Source organism: Musca autumnalis, unplaced genomic scaffold (assembly GCF_047663935.1).
Source record: "Musca autumnalis isolate F117 unplaced genomic scaffold, ASM4766393v1 scaffold_3, whole genome shotgun sequence".
In the NCBI taxonomy this organism is placed as follows: domain Eukaryota; kingdom Metazoa; phylum Arthropoda; class Insecta; order Diptera; family Muscidae; genus Musca; species Musca autumnalis.
In genome coordinates, this window is record NW_027411866.1 from 14,112,071 (window position 1) to 14,131,493 (window position 19,423).

The window sequence follows — 19,423 nt, forward strand, 5'->3', positions numbered from 1 at the left end:
CCCTCCGACCTGTGGTCTGAGAATTTTTTCTAACGAAAAAACCCTCCGACCTGTGGTCTGAGAATTTTTTCTAACGAAAAAACCCTCCGACCTGTGGTCTGAGAATTTTTTCTAACGAAAAAACCCTCCGACCTGTGGTCTGAGAATTTTTTCTAACGAAAAAACCCTCCGACCTGTGGTCTGAGAATTTTTTCTAACGAAAAAACCCTCCGACCTGTGGTCTGAGAATTTTTTCTAACGAAAAAACCCTCCGACCTGTGGTCTGAGAATTTTTTCTAACGAAAAAACCCTCCGACCTGTGGTCTGAGAATTTTTTCTAACGAAAAAACCCTCCGACCTGTGGTCTGAGAATTTTTTCTAACGAAAAAACCCTCCGACCTGTGGTCTGAGAATTTTTTCTAACGAGAAAACCCTCTGACCTCTTGTCTGAGATTTTTTCTACAGAAAAAACCCTCTAACCTGTTGTCTGAGAATTTTTTCTAACGATAAAAATCTTCTGACCTGTGTTCTGAGAATTGTTTCTCTAATTTTTTTCTAACGGAAAAAATCCTCTTACCTGTGTTTTGAGAACTTATCTGTGGTTTTGAGAACTTATCCTGATCTGTGGTCTGAGAATTTTGTTCTATGGAAAAAATTCTCTGGCCTGGTGTGAATTTTTTTTTCCGAGAAATTTTCTATTGAATTTTTATAGGCGATCTGAAACGAATCTTTATGGACGAAGTGAATAGAGCCTTTATAGATACTAGATTTTAACTTCCTCTCTATCAACATTTAAAGTTCTCTTGGTATGCGATATAGAAAACTATTTATCAACAAATTAAGGACATTGACATCCTAATCCACAGAATGAAAGCTGCCATTATCGATAAACGGGTTTTTATTTTCGAATTGAGGAATATTTTAAGGCGAACTGAATAGAATCTTTATAGACGAACTGATGGCAGACTTTACAGAAGAACAGAAGGTAGTCTTCACGAACTAAGTAAAAATAATATTTCTAGACGAAAATTTCCTTTAAGTCCTTTTAAATATCATTGAGCTAATTTCTGAAGGAGGTAGGATTTCTCATAACAATATTTTTAACGTTGGGCGCCAAATCTACTGCCCCTAGAATCCGAATCCATCGAATACGTTTTTTCCATTTTTCTTGGGCTAAGTTTTGGAGACATGTAGATTTCTAAGTAAACTAAAGAATAATTACTTTACAAAAAAAAAAAAAAAATAAATAAATTATAAATTTTAATATATTATAAACATTAATTGAAAAACTTAAGAAATTAATAATGAATGAAAAAAAACTAATGTTAACGATATTTTTTGTTTTGTTGGTCAATTACTTTATTGCCTTGTCCACCATTGCTACTCGAAGTACTACTCTGCCTCGCTTGAGCGGCAGTGCTTTCACGCAGACTTTCGCGGGCACTCAAACTTCTCGAAACTGCTACCTTGGCGCTGGTATCGCTAGCCGAATCGACACTTGAACTACCCAAAAGGCGTCCCCATTTGCTAGCACGTGTACTACGTGCAGATGGTGGACCCGATGATGGTGATGGAGAGGGGGATGGTGTGGGTGCGGCAGCGGTGGTTGTTAATACACGGGAATCCTCGGTTAATGTTAATTTGGCAGGTAACTTCTTTAGAGTGTTGCCATAAAAACACACACAAAAGGGTTGCCAATGGTGGTGGGGGATTTATTGGTGTTTGGGGTTGCGGGAAGATTTACAATTGAAGGGAGGAAATAAATTTAAATGATTAGGATTTTTAATGGAAAAATTTGTTGATTTTGAATATGAGTATTTTTTAGCAATAATTATTTTGTTTGAACACACACACATACATACATCCATAGCATTACGTGTATGGTTTTTATTGTTGTAATGAAGTTGTGGTTTGTTTGACGTGTGTGTATTATTTATTTTGACGTTTATTTTGTAGATTATTTGTTTGTTTTTGTATGGAGAAAAGACAAAAAAGAGACAAGACAACGAGCATAAGTTTTTGTTTTTTTTTTACATTATTTATATATGTATAAAATTTAGTTACAATATATTTTTAAACACAAACATTGAATACATTAAAAACAACTTAAAATATATTTCAACTTATTTTGCAACGCCACCTAAAATATTTATTTTTATTAACAATTTACCAAGGGCAAAGGAGTTTTGAAGGATAAAATGTATTTCTTGGCATATTTGCTTTTAAAGTTAACTTTTGATGATTTTTGTGAGCTATAAAAAACATTCTTAAAAATTACACGTTTATTTAACGACTCCAAAATCCAATCTAGCGATAACTAGAGAAACGCCAATATCTGTTTTTACAGATATTTTGAAAGCCGGCATTATCGACTACTTAAAATATGTTATTATCGACGACATGCACATACCGACGCCATAACAAGTGTCTTTATCGACAATTTCAAATGGGTTTTATCGACGAAATAAAATACAGATTTATCGACAAGTTAAAGTATGTCGTTACCGACGAATATAAAGCTGGCCTTGTCGTCAAACTAAATGGCATCCTTATAGAAGAGGTCATTAAAGAGAAACTGACGAGTTCAGAAAAGAAATTTTCTAGACGACGAATGGGAGCTGAAGGGAGTTTTTATAGATGAACTGAAAGGAATTCTTATCCAAGGTTCCATATGATTGGGCTAAATATCGAATCCGGCTGATATGGAAGAAGTCTCCATGGGAAAAGTCATTTCCGGCGAACTTTTGTATGGGAAAAGTCATATCCGGTGCACTTTTGTATGGGAAAAGTCATCTCCGGTGAACTTTTGTATGGGAAAAGTCATCTCCGGTGAACTTTTGTATGGGAAAAGTCATCTCCGGTGAACTTTTGTATGGGAAAAGTCATCTCTGTGGAACTTTTGTATGGGAAAAGTCATCTCCGGTGAACTTTTGTATGGGCAAAGTCATCTCCGGTGAACTTTTGTATGGGCAAAGTCATCTCCGGTGAACTTTTGTATGGGAAAAGTCATCTCCGATGAAATTTTGTATGGGAAAAGTCATCTCCGGTGAACTTTTGTATGGGAAAAGTCATCTTCGGTGAACTGTTGTATAGGAAAAGTCATCTCCGGTGAACTTTTGTATGGGAAAAGTCATCTCCGGTGAACTTTTGTATGGGAAAAGTCATCTCCGTCGAACTTTTGTATGGGAAAAGTCCTCTCTGGTGAACTTTTGTATGGGCAAAGTCATCTCCGGTGAACTTTTGTATGGGCAAAGTCATCTCCGGTGAACTTTGGTATGGGAAAAGTCATCTCCGGCGAAATTTTGTATGGGAAAAGTCATCTCTGGTGAGCTTTTGTATGGGCAAAGTCATCTCCGGTAAACTTTTGTATGGGAAAAGTCTTCTCCGGTGAACTTTTGTATGGGCAAAGTCATCTCCGGTGAAATGTTGTATGGGAAAAATCACCACCGGTGAACTTTTGTATGGGCAAAGTCATCTCCGGCGAACTTTTGTATGGGAAAAGTCAACTCCGGTGAACTTTTGTATGGTAAGAGTCATCTCCGGTGAACTTTTGTATGGGCAAAGTCATCTCCGGTGAAATTTTGTATGGGGAAAGTCATCTCCGATGAAATGTTGTATAGGAAAAGTCATCTCCGGTGAAATTTTGTATGGGAAAAGTCATCTCTGGCGAATTTTCTATGGGAAAAGTCATCTCCGGTGAACTTTTGTATGGGCAAAGTCACCTCCGGTGAAATTTTATATGGGAAAAGTCATCTCTGGCGAACTTTTATATGGGAAAAGTCATCTCCGGTGAACTTTTGTATGGGAAAAGTCATCTCCGGCGAACTTTTGTATGGGAAAAGTAATCTCCGGTGAACTTTTGTATGGGCAAAGTCATCTCCGGTGAAATTTTGTATGGGAAAAGTCATCTCCGGCGAACTTTTGATTGGGAAAAGTCATCTCCGTCGAACTTTTGTATGGGAAAAGTCCTATCTGGTGAACTTTTGTATGGGCAAAGTCATCTCCGGTGAACTTTTGTATGGGAAAAGTCATCTTCGGTGAAGTTTTGTATGGGAAAAGTCATCTCCGGCGAACTTTTGTATGGGAAAAGTCATCTCCGGTGAAATTTTTTATGGGAAAAGTCATCTCCGGTGAAATTTTGTATGGGAAAAGTCATCTGCGGTGAACTTTTGTGTAGGAAAAGTCATCTCCGGTGAACTTTTGTATGGAAAAAGTCATCTCCGGCGAACTTTTGTATGGGAAAAGTCATCTCCGTCGAACTTTTGTATGGGAAAAGTCCTCTCTGGTGAACTTTTGTATGGGCAAAGTCATCTCCGGTGAACTTTTGTATGGGAAAAGTCATCTCCGGTGAACTTTTGTATGGGCAAAGTCATTTCCGGCGAACTTTTGTATGGGCAAATTCATCTCCGGTGAACTTTTGTATGAGAAAAGTCATATCCGGTGATCTTTTGTATGGGCAAATTCATCTCCGGTGAACTTTTGTATGGGAAAAGTCATCACCGGTGAACTTTTGTATGGGCAAAGTCAACTCCGGTGAACTTTTGTATGGGAAAAGTCATCTCCGATGAAATTTTGTATGGAAAAAGTCATTTCCGGTGAACCTTTGTATCGGAAAAGTCATCTCCGGTGAACTTTTGTATAGGAAAAGTCATCTCCGGTGAACTTTTGTATGGGCAAAGTCATCTTCGGTGAACTTTTGTATGGGAAAAGTCATCTCCGGTGAACTTTTGTATGGGAAAAGTCATCTCTGGCGAACTTTTGTATGGGAAAGGTCATCTCCGGTGAACTTTTGTATGGGCAAAGTCATTTCCGGCGAACTTTTTTATGGGAAAAGTCATCTCCGGTGAACTTTAGTATTGGAAAATTCATCTCCGGTGAATTTTGTATGGGAAAAGTCATCTCCGGCGAACTTTTTTATGGGAAAAGACATCTCCGGCGAACTTTTGTACCTTATCGTCAACCTAAATGGCGTCCTTATAGAAGAGGTCATTAAAGAGAAACTGACGAGTTCAGAAAAGAAATTTTCTAGACGACGAATGGGAGCTGAAGGGAGTTTTTATAGATGAACTGAAAGGAATCCTTATCCAAAGTTCCATATGATAGGGCTAAATATCGAATCCGGCAGATATGGAAGAAGTCTCCATAGGAAAAGTCATTTCCGGCGAACTTTTGTATGGGAAAAGTCATCTCCGGTGAACTTTTGTATGGGCAAAGTCATCTCCGGTGAAATTTTGTATGGGAAAAGTCATCTCCGATGAAATTTTGTATGGGAAAATTCATCTCCGGTGAACCTTTGTATCGGAAAAGTCATCTCCGGTGAACTTTTGTATAGGAAAAGTCATCTCCGGCGAACTTTTGTATGGGCAAAGTCATCTCCGGTGAACTTTTGTATGGGCAAAGTCATCTCTGGCGAACTTTTGTATGGGAAAAGTCATCTCCAGTGAACTTTTGTATGGGAAAAGTCATCTTCGGTGAACTTTTATATAGGAAAAGTCATCTCCGCCGAACTTTTGTATGGGAAAAGTCATCTCCGCCGAACTTTTGTACGGGAAAAGTCATCTCTGGTGAACTTTTGTATGGGCAAAGTCATCTCCGGTGAGCTTTTGTATGGGAAAAGTCATCTCCGGCGAACTTTTGTATGGGAAAAGTCATCGCCGGTGAACTTTTGTATCGGAAAAGTAATCTCTGGTGAACTTTTGTATGGGCACAGTCATCTCCGGTGAACTTTAATATGGGCAAGGTCATCTCCGGTGAACTTGTGTATGGGAAAAGCCATCTCCGGTGAACTTTTATATGGGAAAAGTCATCTCCGGCGAGATGGTTGTGGGCAATAGTTTTTAAACGGCTTGATAGTATGTATTTATCGACGAATTTTAAGTCTTCTTTATCGGCATGAAAACTGTCTCTTACGACATTTCTAACAATGACGTGAGTCGCGGTTTTAGAGACGACATTAAATAGTTGAATTGTAAGGGCCTCTATAGACGAGTTGAAGGAAATCTTGTTATAATTTGGGACTTTTAACATAATATGTTTTTAACTCGTTATCTCAATTCTGGACACTTATGTCCTGTTTCACTAAGGCGATTCCAATAAAAATTAGTTGGAACTTAGTCGCTAAAATTGAACTTGATATATTTAAAGGAAAGATTCGACATATGTGAAACTTTAAAATTTTTATCCTTAAACTCCTTTGCCTTTTTTCGAACATTTATTTAATAAATTACAGAAAAAAAAAAATAAAAACATGTGAACAATTAATATTTATCAAACCTTTGGCACGTAAATGCAATGACTTGGCTTGTAAAACATTTAAAGACATTTATTTATTTGTTTATTTAAATAAAACAAAATTAATACTTTAATATATTAAAGCTAACAAAAAAAAAAAACTTAAACAAATATTAAACACACATATAACGAATTTTATGCAAGACACTCATATACACACACATAAAAACAACATTCCATTTTTACAACAAAACGTTCACTCTTTCATTCTTCACTCACCTTATTACGATCCGTATCGGCAGCATCGGAGGTACCACCTCCACTGCTACCACCACCACCGCCGCCACCTTTTTCAACATCGCTCTGGCCCGAAACAGCCTCTTTGGAACCGGTTTGCACTTGGGGTGTGCGCCGAAATTTCGAAAAGATCTTACGCACCAAATGATCTTGATTTTGAGGCAATTGTGGCTCATTTTTTCGCCTTTCGGCCAATTCTTTTTCGCGCTTCACATCGGCCACCTTGCGAAAAATCAAACGATGTCTCAAATTATAGGTGAGTACCAGATTGCGAGCAAAACTATTTGCGAAAGCTGAATAGAAATCGAGGACTTCGAGTAATTTATCACGTTTGATGGCATGCAAATCACAATAGGTAAGGGCACGGACATTGGCCGCACTTTGGCCAACGGCAGAATCCTTCCAGAATTGGTCACCAAAGACGTCACCTTTGCCTAAATACAAATAAAAATAAATATCATAAAGATCTTTAAATTGGTTTAGTGTGGCAAGTGTCTTACCCAATATAGCCACAACTTCGTCATCCTGTATAACTTCCAGTGATCCCGTTACAATGAAACACAAACTATCTATACTCTCACCCGTATGATAGAGTAAATCGCCCGGAGCCGAGTGGGACATCATAAAATGCATTGCCAATGCTCGTAGACAACCATCCGAGGCAAGACGAAATGCTGGATGCTCGTTAAATACTTTGCGATTTAGATGAACACATATATCAGCCTTCATATCTTTCGGACAATAGTTTAGTACCTGTGAAATGAATTTTGTTGTATGATGTTTGGTTTTTTTCGTTTGAAATTGGAAGGGGTTTTTCAACACAGATTACTTAGATAGAAATTGGAGGACTATTCAGTATTTAACGGTAAGTTTCTTTAGTGGACAGTCTGTTTTCTTGTTTTATTTTCTGTTCTGCAAGGAAGCTGAAACTATATTTGTATTTTTTTCAGGTCAGAACTATTCTCTAATCTATTCTAGAAAAACATCAATGGAGGAATTTATCAATAGAAATGCTAAATAAAAATCGAAAGAAATCAAATGAAGGAAAATCAAAGTAATTGGAGTCGGAAATTAATTAAATTTGATATATTTGCATTTAAAGTTAATTCGATTATATGCCGAAGGACCGAACAAAATCAGTTTTATCGATTGTAAACCGCTTTTACAGACAACAAGATAGCTTTAAGTACGTCTTTCTAGAGATCGATAATACAAACCTTCCAAAAGGTATATTTATCGACAAAAAGTGTTACCGACGACAAAATATCATTTTTTAGCCGTCACATCCATCTTTATCGACGATTTTAAAAACGTCTTTATCGACGAGGTGTGAAACGTTTTTACCGCTCACTGAAACCACGTTTTTATCGCCAACATGAACGATGGTTTTATCGACGTTATGTAAAGCTTTTAACGACGGCATGAAAGACATATTTACCGATGACGTTGAGTACATATTTATCGATAATTGGAGAGTGTCTTTATAGGCAGAATGTTGCAAGCAGACGGAGTCGCGAGGTGAATGGACGAATTTTTGAATGGACAACAACAATAAAGACTTGATGGACAACGTGAATCGAGTCTTTATAGACGAGCTAAAACTAAAAAAGGTGTCTTAAATCATGATCACAGGAGACGAGCTGAATAGATGGACATCTTTTAAGACGATTAACGAATAACGACCCAAGAACAGTTGTTTGGATTGAAGACTTTATAGTCGAGCTGAAAAGAGCCTTCATAGACGAACTGAAGGAAGTACTTATAGTCTGGATTAGGTAAGTCTAAAGGATGTCTTCATAGACGAGCTGAAGGGAGTTTTGAAAGACGAGCAGAAGATAGTGTTTTAGCCAAGCTGAAGGGGGTCTTTATAGCCGAGCTGCAAGGAGTCTTTATAGCCGAGCTGAAGGGAGTCTTTATAGAGTAGCTGAAGCTAGTCTTTATCGACTAGCTGAAGGTAATCTTTGTAGAATAGGGAGTCTTTAGAGTTGAGCTGAAGGAAATCATCAGATCTCAATTGAACCCCTAAAAATCAGCTGAAGGGAGTCCTTATAGGCGAGCTGATGAGCGAGCTTATGAACAAGATGAATGGAGTCTTTGTAGAAGAACACAAGGGAATTTTTATAGACGATCTGAAGGAAGTTTTACAATGAGAAAAAGGGAAATAGAATGTGAGACAAAGACACACATAAATTATACAGACCAGCTGAAGAGGGTCGTTATAGACGAGCTGAAGAGAGTCGTTATAGTCGAGCAGAAAGCAGTCTATGCAGAATAGCTGAAGAAAGTCTTTAGAGACGAACTGAAGGGAGTCTTTATAGACGAACGGAAGGGAGTCTTTATAGACGAACGGAAGGGAGTCTTTATAGACGAACGGAAGGGAGTCTTTATAGACGAACGGAAGGGAGTCTTTATAGACGAACGGAAGGGATTATTTATAGTATGGGAAGTCTGAAGGGTGTCTTCATAGACGAGCTGAATGGAGCCTTCATAGAGAAACTGAAGGGAGTCTTCATAGACGAGCTAAAGATAGTGATTTAGCCAAGCTGAAGGGGGTCTTTGTAGACTAGATGAAGGTAATCTTTGTAGACTAGGGAGTCGTTAGAGTTGAGGTGAATGAAATCTTTAGATCTCAACAGAGCCTTTATAAATCAGGTGAAGGGTGTCCTTATAGGCGAGCTGAAGGGAGTCCTTATAGGCGAGCAGAAGGAAGTATTTATAGTCTGGGAAGTCTGAAGGATGTCTTCATAGACGAGCTGAAGATAGTGATTTAGCCAAGCTGAAGGGGGTCTTTATAGCCGAGCTGAAGGGAGTCTTTATAGACGAGCTGAAGGATGTCTTTATAGACTAGCTGAAGGGAGTCTTTATGACTAACTGAAGGTAATATTTGTAGACTAGGGAGTCTTTAGAGTTGAGCTGAAGGAAGTCTTTAGATATGAACAGAGCCTTTAAACATCACCTGAATGGAGTCCTTATAGGCGAGGTAAAGGGAGCTTTTGATAAACGAGATGAAGGGGGTCTTTATGAACAAGATGAAGGAAGCCTTTGTAGAAGAACAGAAGGGGGTCTTAATAGACGAGCTGAAGAGAGTCTTTGTAGAAGAGGAGAATGTGGTCTATAAAGATGAGCTGAAGGGAGTTTCAGCGTGAGGGAAAGGGAAATAGAACGTGAAACAAATACATAGACAAATTATACAGACTAGTTGAAGAGAGTCGAGATGTAAAGAGTCGTCATAGACGAACTGAATCGTTCTAGACGAGCTGAAGAGAGTCGTTATAGGCGAGCAGAAAGGAATCTGTGCAAGGGAGCGGAATGAAGTCTTTAGGTACGAACTGGAGGAAGTCACTATAGACGAACCTAAGGAAGTTAAAGTCTTTACAGGCCATCTAAAGTAAGAGCTTTTGACGAGCTGTACGGGGTGTTATTGAGGAACAAGTGGACTTTTCATAGAAGATGCGGGAGCATATAGTTGTCAGACGTGATGAATGTATCTCAATGTACGGTCAGAAGGGACTATATGGTCGAAGGAATTTGTGTCTTTATAGGAATCCATACATGACAGTTTTTCTAGTCGACAAAATTTAAAGGCGTTTCTACCGACAATTTGAAAGGCCTCTTAATCGACTACTCAGGGAACATTTTATCGACAGACTAGCGAACGTCTTTATTGATGTATTGAAAGCTTTGAAGAATTTAGTGTAGGTGACGTGGACGGCGCCTTATTGTCGATTAAAAGGAAGACGACATGGACGATTTGGAATAGGAATAGCTAAGTCGACTTTCGATTAATCGATTAGTCGACTTTTTGAAGTTAAAAGTCTAAAAATCGTGGTCGACTTTTAATTGGAGGGAAATCGCGTAATCGATTATCTTGTGATCGATTTTCGAGTTTGCCAATTGATTGCTGACTTGGCGGTTTTACATTTCCAAAAGAAAACTCGAAAGTCGACGAATAATCGATCATAATCGATTTTCTGCGGTTATGAAAAAGTCGAAAGTCTAGTTTTATGATAAGTGAAATAATCGCCAGACCGAAAAATCGCATTTTTAGTTTTAGACCAAAATCGAAAAGTCGAAAAATCGATTATTGCTTTCCATTACCTATCCCTAATTTGGAAGGCAGGTTATCGACAACTTGAAAGGTATTTCAGTGGGGTACACACGATCAGTTTTGAGTGTCAGTATTGCTCAAATAATCGGTTGATTGCAAGTGTGGCCGTTCATTTTATTCAGTCATCAAGCAACCACAAAACAATTTGGACAGTTTGACATTTATCGATATTATGAACGGCCGGAAGGGACTATATGGACGTAGGAATTTGTGTCTTCATAGGAAACCTTAAAGTAGTTTTTACAGCGACAACTGAAAACTGTCGATAAGTCAATATTTCTAGGTGAATCTAACTTTATGATTGACTTTTAGATGGCAACACGTCTTTACCGACAATTCGACAAGCCTTTTTACCGACTACTAGAGAAACTGTTCATCGACTGTTTTAAAACGTCTTTATCGATAAATTGAAATTCATATTTATCGACAATTTGAGGGGCAAATTTGTAGACGACATGTTGCGGGACTGTGTCAACTTCAAAAGGGTATAGAGTCATTATCCATTTGAAAGGTGTATATGTCGCGTGAAAGGCGTCTGTATTGCCGATTGAAAAGAGAAATTCGTCGACTATTTGGAAGACATTTTTATACGAAGTAGATGACAGGTTTATCGACAAATTGGATGAGATTTTTATGGGCTTTCTGAAGCAATGAATACAAATGTTCGTTTCAAGTTATAAATAAAGATCTAAGCTGACGATAAAGACTGCATTTAACTTGGTGATAAGACAATCTCCTGTCGTCGATAGGGACGTCGTTTTAGTTGTCAGTAAAAAATATGATCTTGACGAAATATTTTTACGAAAGTTCGCTGTTGTACCTCGATTTTTATTGGAAAATTAACATTACCGGTAATTTATCTTTCAAACGATTACTTTAAAAATCCTTTTTTTATTCTGAAGTAAAACAAAATCAAAAAAAATCTCTATACTCAATTTCTACTATCATTATTTCTTTTCATTTTATGGTTAAACTTAAAAAAAAAATAATTTTGGCAAATTCACAGTGTTACGAAATCAAAACATAATCGAAATTATATATGCATGTAAAACAAACTCATAAATTTAATTTCGTAACACTGTCCAGTTGATAATCTTTCGGCTGAATTTCTCAACTATTTTTAAAGGCACAAACTATAGTCATCGAAAATGGTATAAAGGCAGTGTTGTTTTTTTCTGTTTAATTTTTATGGGAATTTCTGAAAGAGAACATTTGTCAACTAACACATTTGTGAGATATAACATTTTTAAACCGAATATTTCATTTCAACACATATAGTTTTCGGTTTAAAGCTATCATCTAATGGCAAATATTTGACGGACGCTTTTCGTATTGACACGGATATATAGAAGGCGCGATACATTCAAAGCTGGTTTTAGCACACACTAGCTCTCTATCTATACAAAGGTAATAAATTAGCCTTTCTCTTTTTCATTTGATTTTACCTTGAGGAAAAGAGAGAAAGAAATAGAGAGTGAGAGACAAAAACACACAGACAAATTATATAAGAAAATTAATTATAAAATTGAAAATAATTATAAATAAAATGGTAGGGAAAATCGTGGAAATTAGGCGAAGTTCAAAAGAAAAGAAGGAGAAAGGGAATGTGAAAGAAGCAATGTGAAAGAAAAAAAATCAGTGCAGAAAGTGTTAAGAGAGAATAAATAGTAAGCATTTGATGAATTGAAGTGGGTGATCTAAAAAAATTGTGGAGAGTGACAAATTGAAAAAGTATTGCTTTTCTAAATATGGCCGACTTTGAAGCTAAGTGGCCCTTAGAGAAGGTTAATATAAAAATATACCCATTTGGACATTTGCATTTCAATTTAATGTAAGTAGAATTGAATAGGCATGGATTGTTTGAGACTAACATTGTGCATAAATTTGTAATTTCTTGAATATATTAAAAAATTTTACCCGACTACGAGTATATTTTTCTTGACCTTCGGACTTACTAAGATAATGTTGTCGTCATTACTCTGAGGATGTCTCGATAAGGGGTTTTAACGGTGATATCAAAGCCGCCTTTATCGCCGCTTAAATGGGGTGGTGTCTTCATAGATATTCTGATTATACTACGTTTTGATGACATTAAGAAAGACGTCTTGCCGAGTTTCCGTGTGGCAGGGGGCTAATATAGTAGATTCGAACTGTGTTTTTATCGCCAGCACGAAAAGCATATTTAACGACAATTTCAAAGACTTGTCTACCGACAACTTGAAAGACTTCTTTACCGACAACTTGAAGGGCGTGCTTATCGACTTTATAGACAGCCTGAGAAGTGTCATCATCGAATAATCAAAAGTGAAGGGTTTATAATAGAGTTGGGCAATCTCGTTTAATTGAACGATCCGGATCACTATCTCGTTCAATAGACACCGGCAATTTCTTTGACAAAATTGCGTATACATAATTTTACACATTTATGATGTTACTCATACGTTTTTGAAAGAGGATAGTGATCCGAATCGTTCAATTGAACGAGATTGCCCAACTATAGTTTAGAATGAAAGGTCCATTTGATAATGTCCTAATTTTCGATTGAAGAAAGGAAGGTGTCTTGTTGAGGAATCGACAACTTGTAAGGCATTTTTTGCTTGAAGTTTTCAAAGAGATTCTACATCGCCAGTAGCATCGACACATTGGAATGTTTCTTTATGATGCTATGCGTCTTCATCACCGACAGGATCAAGGGTTTATCGACACTTGAAAAGACGTTTTTCTCCCTGATCGTAGGGAGGTGTTATCGACAATGTATCGACTAAAGCGATGATTTATTGACGCTTTGAAATTCGTCTTTATCGATGATATGAAGGCGCTTTTAATCTGTATATGAGAGGCCCCTTTATTATAGGAAGGTTTTATCGGCAGTTTGTTATTTACTTTACTTTAAAAGGCGTCTTTATCACTTCTTCGAAACTGATAAAAAAAACCTTGAAACGCTTTTTTATCGTGATGTGTAAGACGACTGCATCGATAATATAAAAAATCGATTGAAGGAGGATTTATTGACACATTGAAAGTTTCAAATTGAAACGCGACTTTATCGATAAAATCAAAGATGTCTTTATCTCCGATTAAAGAAAGAATTTATCGATACTTTCAAAGGCGTATTTGTTTGATAATATGAAGAGCGTCTTTATTACCGATTGCATACTACAGCAATAGACAACATTTCGATGGTGCCCGGTCTCACAATTAGGAGGGTTGACTATGGGATTAAGCCTGACTATTTTGAAAAACAAAATAGAAGTCGTCATCCCAAATAAAAAACGGCAACCCTCTTAATTGTGAGACCGGGCACCGTCGAAATGTTGTCTATTGCTGTAGTATGCAATACTAACAAATTAGTTAGTGTTTTTTCGTCGAGAATCGACGAACGCATAGCAATGGGAAAGATTTGGTTTTGTTTGCAAGTGAAGTTGCTCGAGTTTAGGTAGTGCCAAAGAAATTCTCGATCAGAGTGTTTCTTTGCACACGTATCTATTTGAGCGGGCAATTGACACTTGGGTATAAAAAGTTTCTTGTTGAAAAACAAGAAACAAGGAAACTGATGAAGATCTGTGGCGAGATCTAAAACTATAGTCTTCCCTGCCTTACCCCTTTGTAAACATCGCCAATTTTTTTCCACTAATAGATTAAAGTTGTTTTAATAAAATATTAAAACAACGACTATGGGTTTAAGCCTGACTATTTTGAAAAACAAAATGGAACGAAATATGGTAGAAATGGTTGCAATGTCAAAAAGAAACATAAAAATTAAATTTTCTTCGTTTATTTCACAGCTTTCTATTTTATTTTGTCAGCGTTCGACTTTTTCTTCTGTTTTTGTTCATTTTTTTCTTCATTGTCAAATAATGGTCAAACAAATATCGAAAAATCAGTTCTACCATTTTTTAACTGAAGAAATTTGTCTGGTAGCCTGTGGTAGAAGAGAAAGACATTTTTGTTGTCTCTCCTCTCTCTCACTCTCTTAAAAATTGCTTCCAGTTTTACCACTTTTTGGGGTTAAGGAACGCTTTGCAGGTTAAAAATGGTAACAAATGTTAAAAATCGTAACCTCAGGTAAGTAAAGGAACACAACTTATGTTAGGGACTGTTGGAAACATATAATATGTTTGAATCCAAAAATATTTTATGTTTGCCCCCAAACACATTATATGTTTGCTGATTTTTTTCTGCGTGAAGAATCGTTTATCGATTCTGTGAAAAGGCTACTTTGCGAACGATATGAAAGTCGTCCTTAGAAATTATAGGAAAGGCGTATTTATCGTCGAGTGAAAGGAGGATTTTTTGAAAATTTGAAAGACGTCCCTATCAATGATGCACAAAGAGTCTTTGCCTCCGATTGTTGGCAGTCGCTAAACAGTTTGAAGGTCTTTGTTACGGATGATATAAGAGACATCCTAACAGATGGGGTGGAAGGCGTCTTTATCTCCGATTGCAGTTAGGTTTTACCTACACTTTGAAAGGCGTATTTATCGATGATAAGAAAGACTTCTTTATCGCAGATTGAAGGAAGGTTTATCGGCATTTTTATCGATGTTATGTGGAACACCTTTTTGCCGATTGATGGAAGAGTTTACCGAGACTCTGAAAGATGGAAGAGTTTACTAATATAATATTTTTTATAATTATACCCTACACCACTATGTGGGGAGGGTATTATAATTTGGTTTTGGCCAAAAAGTTTGTAACGCATCATAATAATTGTCGTAGACCCATACTTATATATACCAAAATGAATGTCTCGACGAGCTGAGTCGATCAGGCTATTTGTGTCCGTCCGTCAGTCCGTCCGTCTGTCCGTCTGTCCATCTAAACCTTGTAATCACGCTACAGGTCGCAATTTTGATAGGATCGTCACGAATTGGTCGTCACCTATTGATTTTGATAATGGCCGGGTAATATTTAGGGGTCGGAATGGGAAAAAACTTATTTGGAGAACAATTCAACGTTTTATTTCATTTTTCTTATCCGAATATCTCCGCTTCTGTAGGAGTATTCCAAATAGAAATCCCGTCAATGGAAGAAGAAAATATTTTTCTCCTTTATATTGATGCAAAGTATGTTGGCGTAAGTGGGCAAACAATTCAGATATCGCAAAAGTCAGTAATATATCCAATTTTCCATTTTTTGTAATAACATTGGAATTTTGATCGGATAGTTACGAAATTTTTGGAGTTGATGGGTGCCCCACAGAGGAAGAAACCTATTGATTTTGGTGATAGATAAAATTTAGGGGTCGGAATGGGAAAAACTCGTGTTGAGACAAATTCAAAGTTTTATTCTTTGTGAATATATCGGCTTCTAGTAGGGGTATTCCAACAGCAAAGCCTGCCAATGGAAGAAGAAAATATTACCTTTACATTGGTGTAAGGTAGGTTGGCGAAGGTGGTCAAACAATAGTCGGTAATGCATCTAATTTTTCCATTTTTTGCAATCACCCTACAGCTCGTAATTTTGATCGGATGGTCACGAAATTTTGGTTGGTGGGTCCCTCAGAGAGAAAGAGGCATCTTTTGTTTGGAGGTAGTCGGATTATATTCTCTAAAATAAATGTTTACCAGTGAAAAGCTTATGTACAGGGGTAGTGGTGTAGGGTATCACTTGGTCGGCCCCGTCCCGACTATACACGGTGCTCTTGAAAGAATTTTAAATGGAAGGTGCTTACACCTCGGAAGTTTTTGCGGATTTTGAAACTACAATGTTTATAGATGAGAAAAATCAAAAAACAAAAAAATCGCCGGAGCGCTTTTTAAATAAATCGCGATTTAAGTTGACATTTTTAGGGGTTGTTTAGGTTTTCACAATTTTGCTTAGAAACCGCAATTCATATCAAAATGGAATTAAAGAAAATTTTGTAGCTATGAAAATTCTCTACAAGATTGACCTTTACGGTATTTTCGTAGGTTTTACCATTTTTGAGATATTGAAGTTCAAATTGGGACAATGCACTGACTGTATCGCCCCCTTATAAAACAATGTCATGAAGGGTGCGTCTTAACTAACTGTTAATGAACACCGCTTACACAGGGGAAGTTTTTGTGAATTCTGAAACAGCAATGTTCATAGATGAGAAAAATCCAAAAACAAGAAAATATCGCTGTAGGGATTTTTAAATAAATCGCGGTCTAAATTCACATTTTTAGGTGTTTTTAGGTTTTCACGATTTTGATTGGAAACCGCAAGTCCAATCGAAATGGAGCTAAAGAAACTGTTGTAGCTGTGAAAATTCTCTACAGGTTTGACGTTTATGATTTGTTCTCAGCCTGTACCATTTTTGAGATAAAGAAGCTCAGTTTAAGTTTTTAGGTTTTTTTGTTAGGGTTTCGCGGTGTTGCTTGAATAAGGCAAGTCTTTTCGGCATGGGACCTGAGAAAATCTTAAAGCTATGAAAATTCTCTACAAGACTGGCTTAAGTAACTTATCCTAAGTTGTACCATTTCTTTAGATATATAAGTTTAAGTTGGGAATTTGCAGTCATGACATTGTTTTATAAGGGGGCGATACAGAAATTAATTGAATTTGAATTGTCCCAATTTGAAATTCTATATCTCATAAACAGTAAAACCGACAAGAATACCATAAAGGTCAATCTTGTAGAGCATTTTCAAAGCTACATTACATTCTTTTGACGCATTCCGATAGGACTTGCGGTTTCCAAGCAAAATCGTGAAAACTTAAAAAACCCTTAAAAATGTCAACTTGAATCGCGATTTATTTAAAAAGCGCTCCAGCGATTTTTTCTGTTTTTTGATTTTTCTCATCTATGAACATTGTAGTTTCAGAAACCGCAAAAACTTCCAAGGTGTAAGCACCTTCCATTTAAAATTGTTTCAAGAGCACCGTGTATAGCCTTTGCTTACTTGTTTATTTATGAGCCCGAATATAGAAAAACATCTCTGGGCTGAAAGAACTGTAAACGAATGGGAGTTCCTTTTTATGGGGGTACGTGAAGTGATAGGCCTCGTGATCATAATGTGTAGCACATGATGGAAATTTGGGAAAGGGAATTAATTGTTATTATTATTATTATTATTACTATTATTATTATTACTATTATTATTATTATTATTATTATTAATATTACTATTATTATATTATTATTATTAAAATCACAGTTCAAAATTCGAAAAGACCCTAAATGCATTCGATCTGTCTGAAAGTTTCAATTCACAACGGCTGAGGGTATATCTCTCTCGGCCAACTGATACTTTCTTACTTCTTATACCCTACACCGCGAAATATTCGTTGGAGACCCCCAATGTGGTATACCAATCTTCATATCTCGACGAGATAACGCGATTTTGAGATGTGTGTCCGTCTGTCCGTCCGTCTTTCCTTTATAAATTGTAATCAAACTCCAGGTCGCAACCATGGACCGATCGTCACGAAATAGATGATCGTGAAATATTTAGCCGGTGAAATGTACCAAAAACAAAATATTTATCCAATTTTGTAGCGTTCCGTTCAACGCAAAATTTTAAATAATGTAAAAGTATATGACGAAGAAGAAGCTTGCATTTTAACATGGCGATCAGATAATATTTAGAGGGTTAAATGGACCACCACTTTTGTGTAAAAATTGTGAAAATTTTTAGTATACATTTTATATCTTTATTCCTGTCGCTTTGCCACATTTTTTTAAAACGATTCCCCAGCCAGGCAACATCAAATTTTCAATTGTGGCAAAATACCCCTCAGTAATGTTGGCGACATTTTCTGAGTATTTCAGCCATGTAAAATTCTCTGCAAGTGGTATCTTAGGACACGCCGTTCGGATTTGGAGATAAGCTGTGGGTCCCATATCATTGACAATAAGTTTATTTCTTAAGTAAAGGAATCTTGATGTGCTAGTAGCTCATTGCAGGGGTAGTGGTGTAGGGTGTTACATGGTCGGTCCGACTATAACATTTGCTTATTTGTTTTTTTAATTTTATGGTTTGTTTATTGTTGTTTGACCTTTTTTGAAATAGTTAGAACATATCCCTCATTTAGTCAAAGAGTGACACATCTCAAAAAATCAAGTATCGAGAAAATCGCGTTTTAAGTTGCCTATTGAAATTTGACTTCCCAGCTTATAAAGATCATTACACAGGAAACTAAGTAACTTCTTGGTCCATCTTTTGTAAAGAGCTATCCAGATATCAGTTCTAAATTTCTGCGAAATATCAAGCATGATTTGAAATGTTTTAGTGCCTAATAAACCCAAAAAAAACTTTTTTGTTGATTTATGCCATATTCCTAGAAAATAAAGCTGTAAGTCGAGTTTTGAGTTTTGTAGATATCAACATGAAAATTTGACACAAGATCAAATAGAAGTCGTGGAAAAAAATAGATATTGTTAACTCAAAAAACGTATTTTTTGAGCTATGCCACTCTTTGAGTAAATGAGCGATATGAAAAACTCAAAAACTCTCATATTTTGATGCAAAATTGGAAAAAAATCAAATTTTTAACTTTGACCTTGAATTTCTCTGCAAATGCTAGATCGAATTCGATGTTTATAATGCATCGGAAAGCTGAAAGTTTCGAAAGTATTTCTATTCGTTCAAAAGTTACAAAGTCTGAACCACTGTGCACCGTTCGGGCTCGCCGATAAATAGTAGGTCTCATATCAGTGAGCTAATATGAATCGGGGTGCACTCATTGATATGTGAGAAGTCTCCCTTGTTCCATCTGGGATGTTTGTGGAACAATTACACTGTTCGACAACCAAAAAAATTACAAGGAAATCTGAGTAGATTATGAAAGTAGAGCTAAAAATATGAGACACGTGTATCGGCGTTTTTAAGGTTTACATAG

At 36.7% G+C, this 19,423-nt stretch overlaps 1 protein-coding gene across 1 annotated transcript in view; it reads right to left on the minus strand.

The window, feature by feature from the left end:
• The window catches only part of eag (potassium voltage-gated channel protein ether a go-go), a 238,467-nt gene that overhangs the window by 4,278 nt on the left and 214,766 nt on the right, over positions 1–19,423 (minus strand). Inside the window, exons 14-16 of the mRNA XM_073972866.1 lie at positions 7,008–7,260; positions 6,490–6,941; positions 1,338–1,631 (exon numbers count right to left, since the gene is read on the minus strand). Coding sequence (XP_073828967.1) covers positions 1,338–1,631; positions 6,490–6,941; positions 7,008–7,260 — 999 coding nt within the window. The remainder of the gene's footprint in view (positions 1–1,337; positions 1,632–6,489; positions 6,942–7,007; positions 7,261–19,423) is intronic.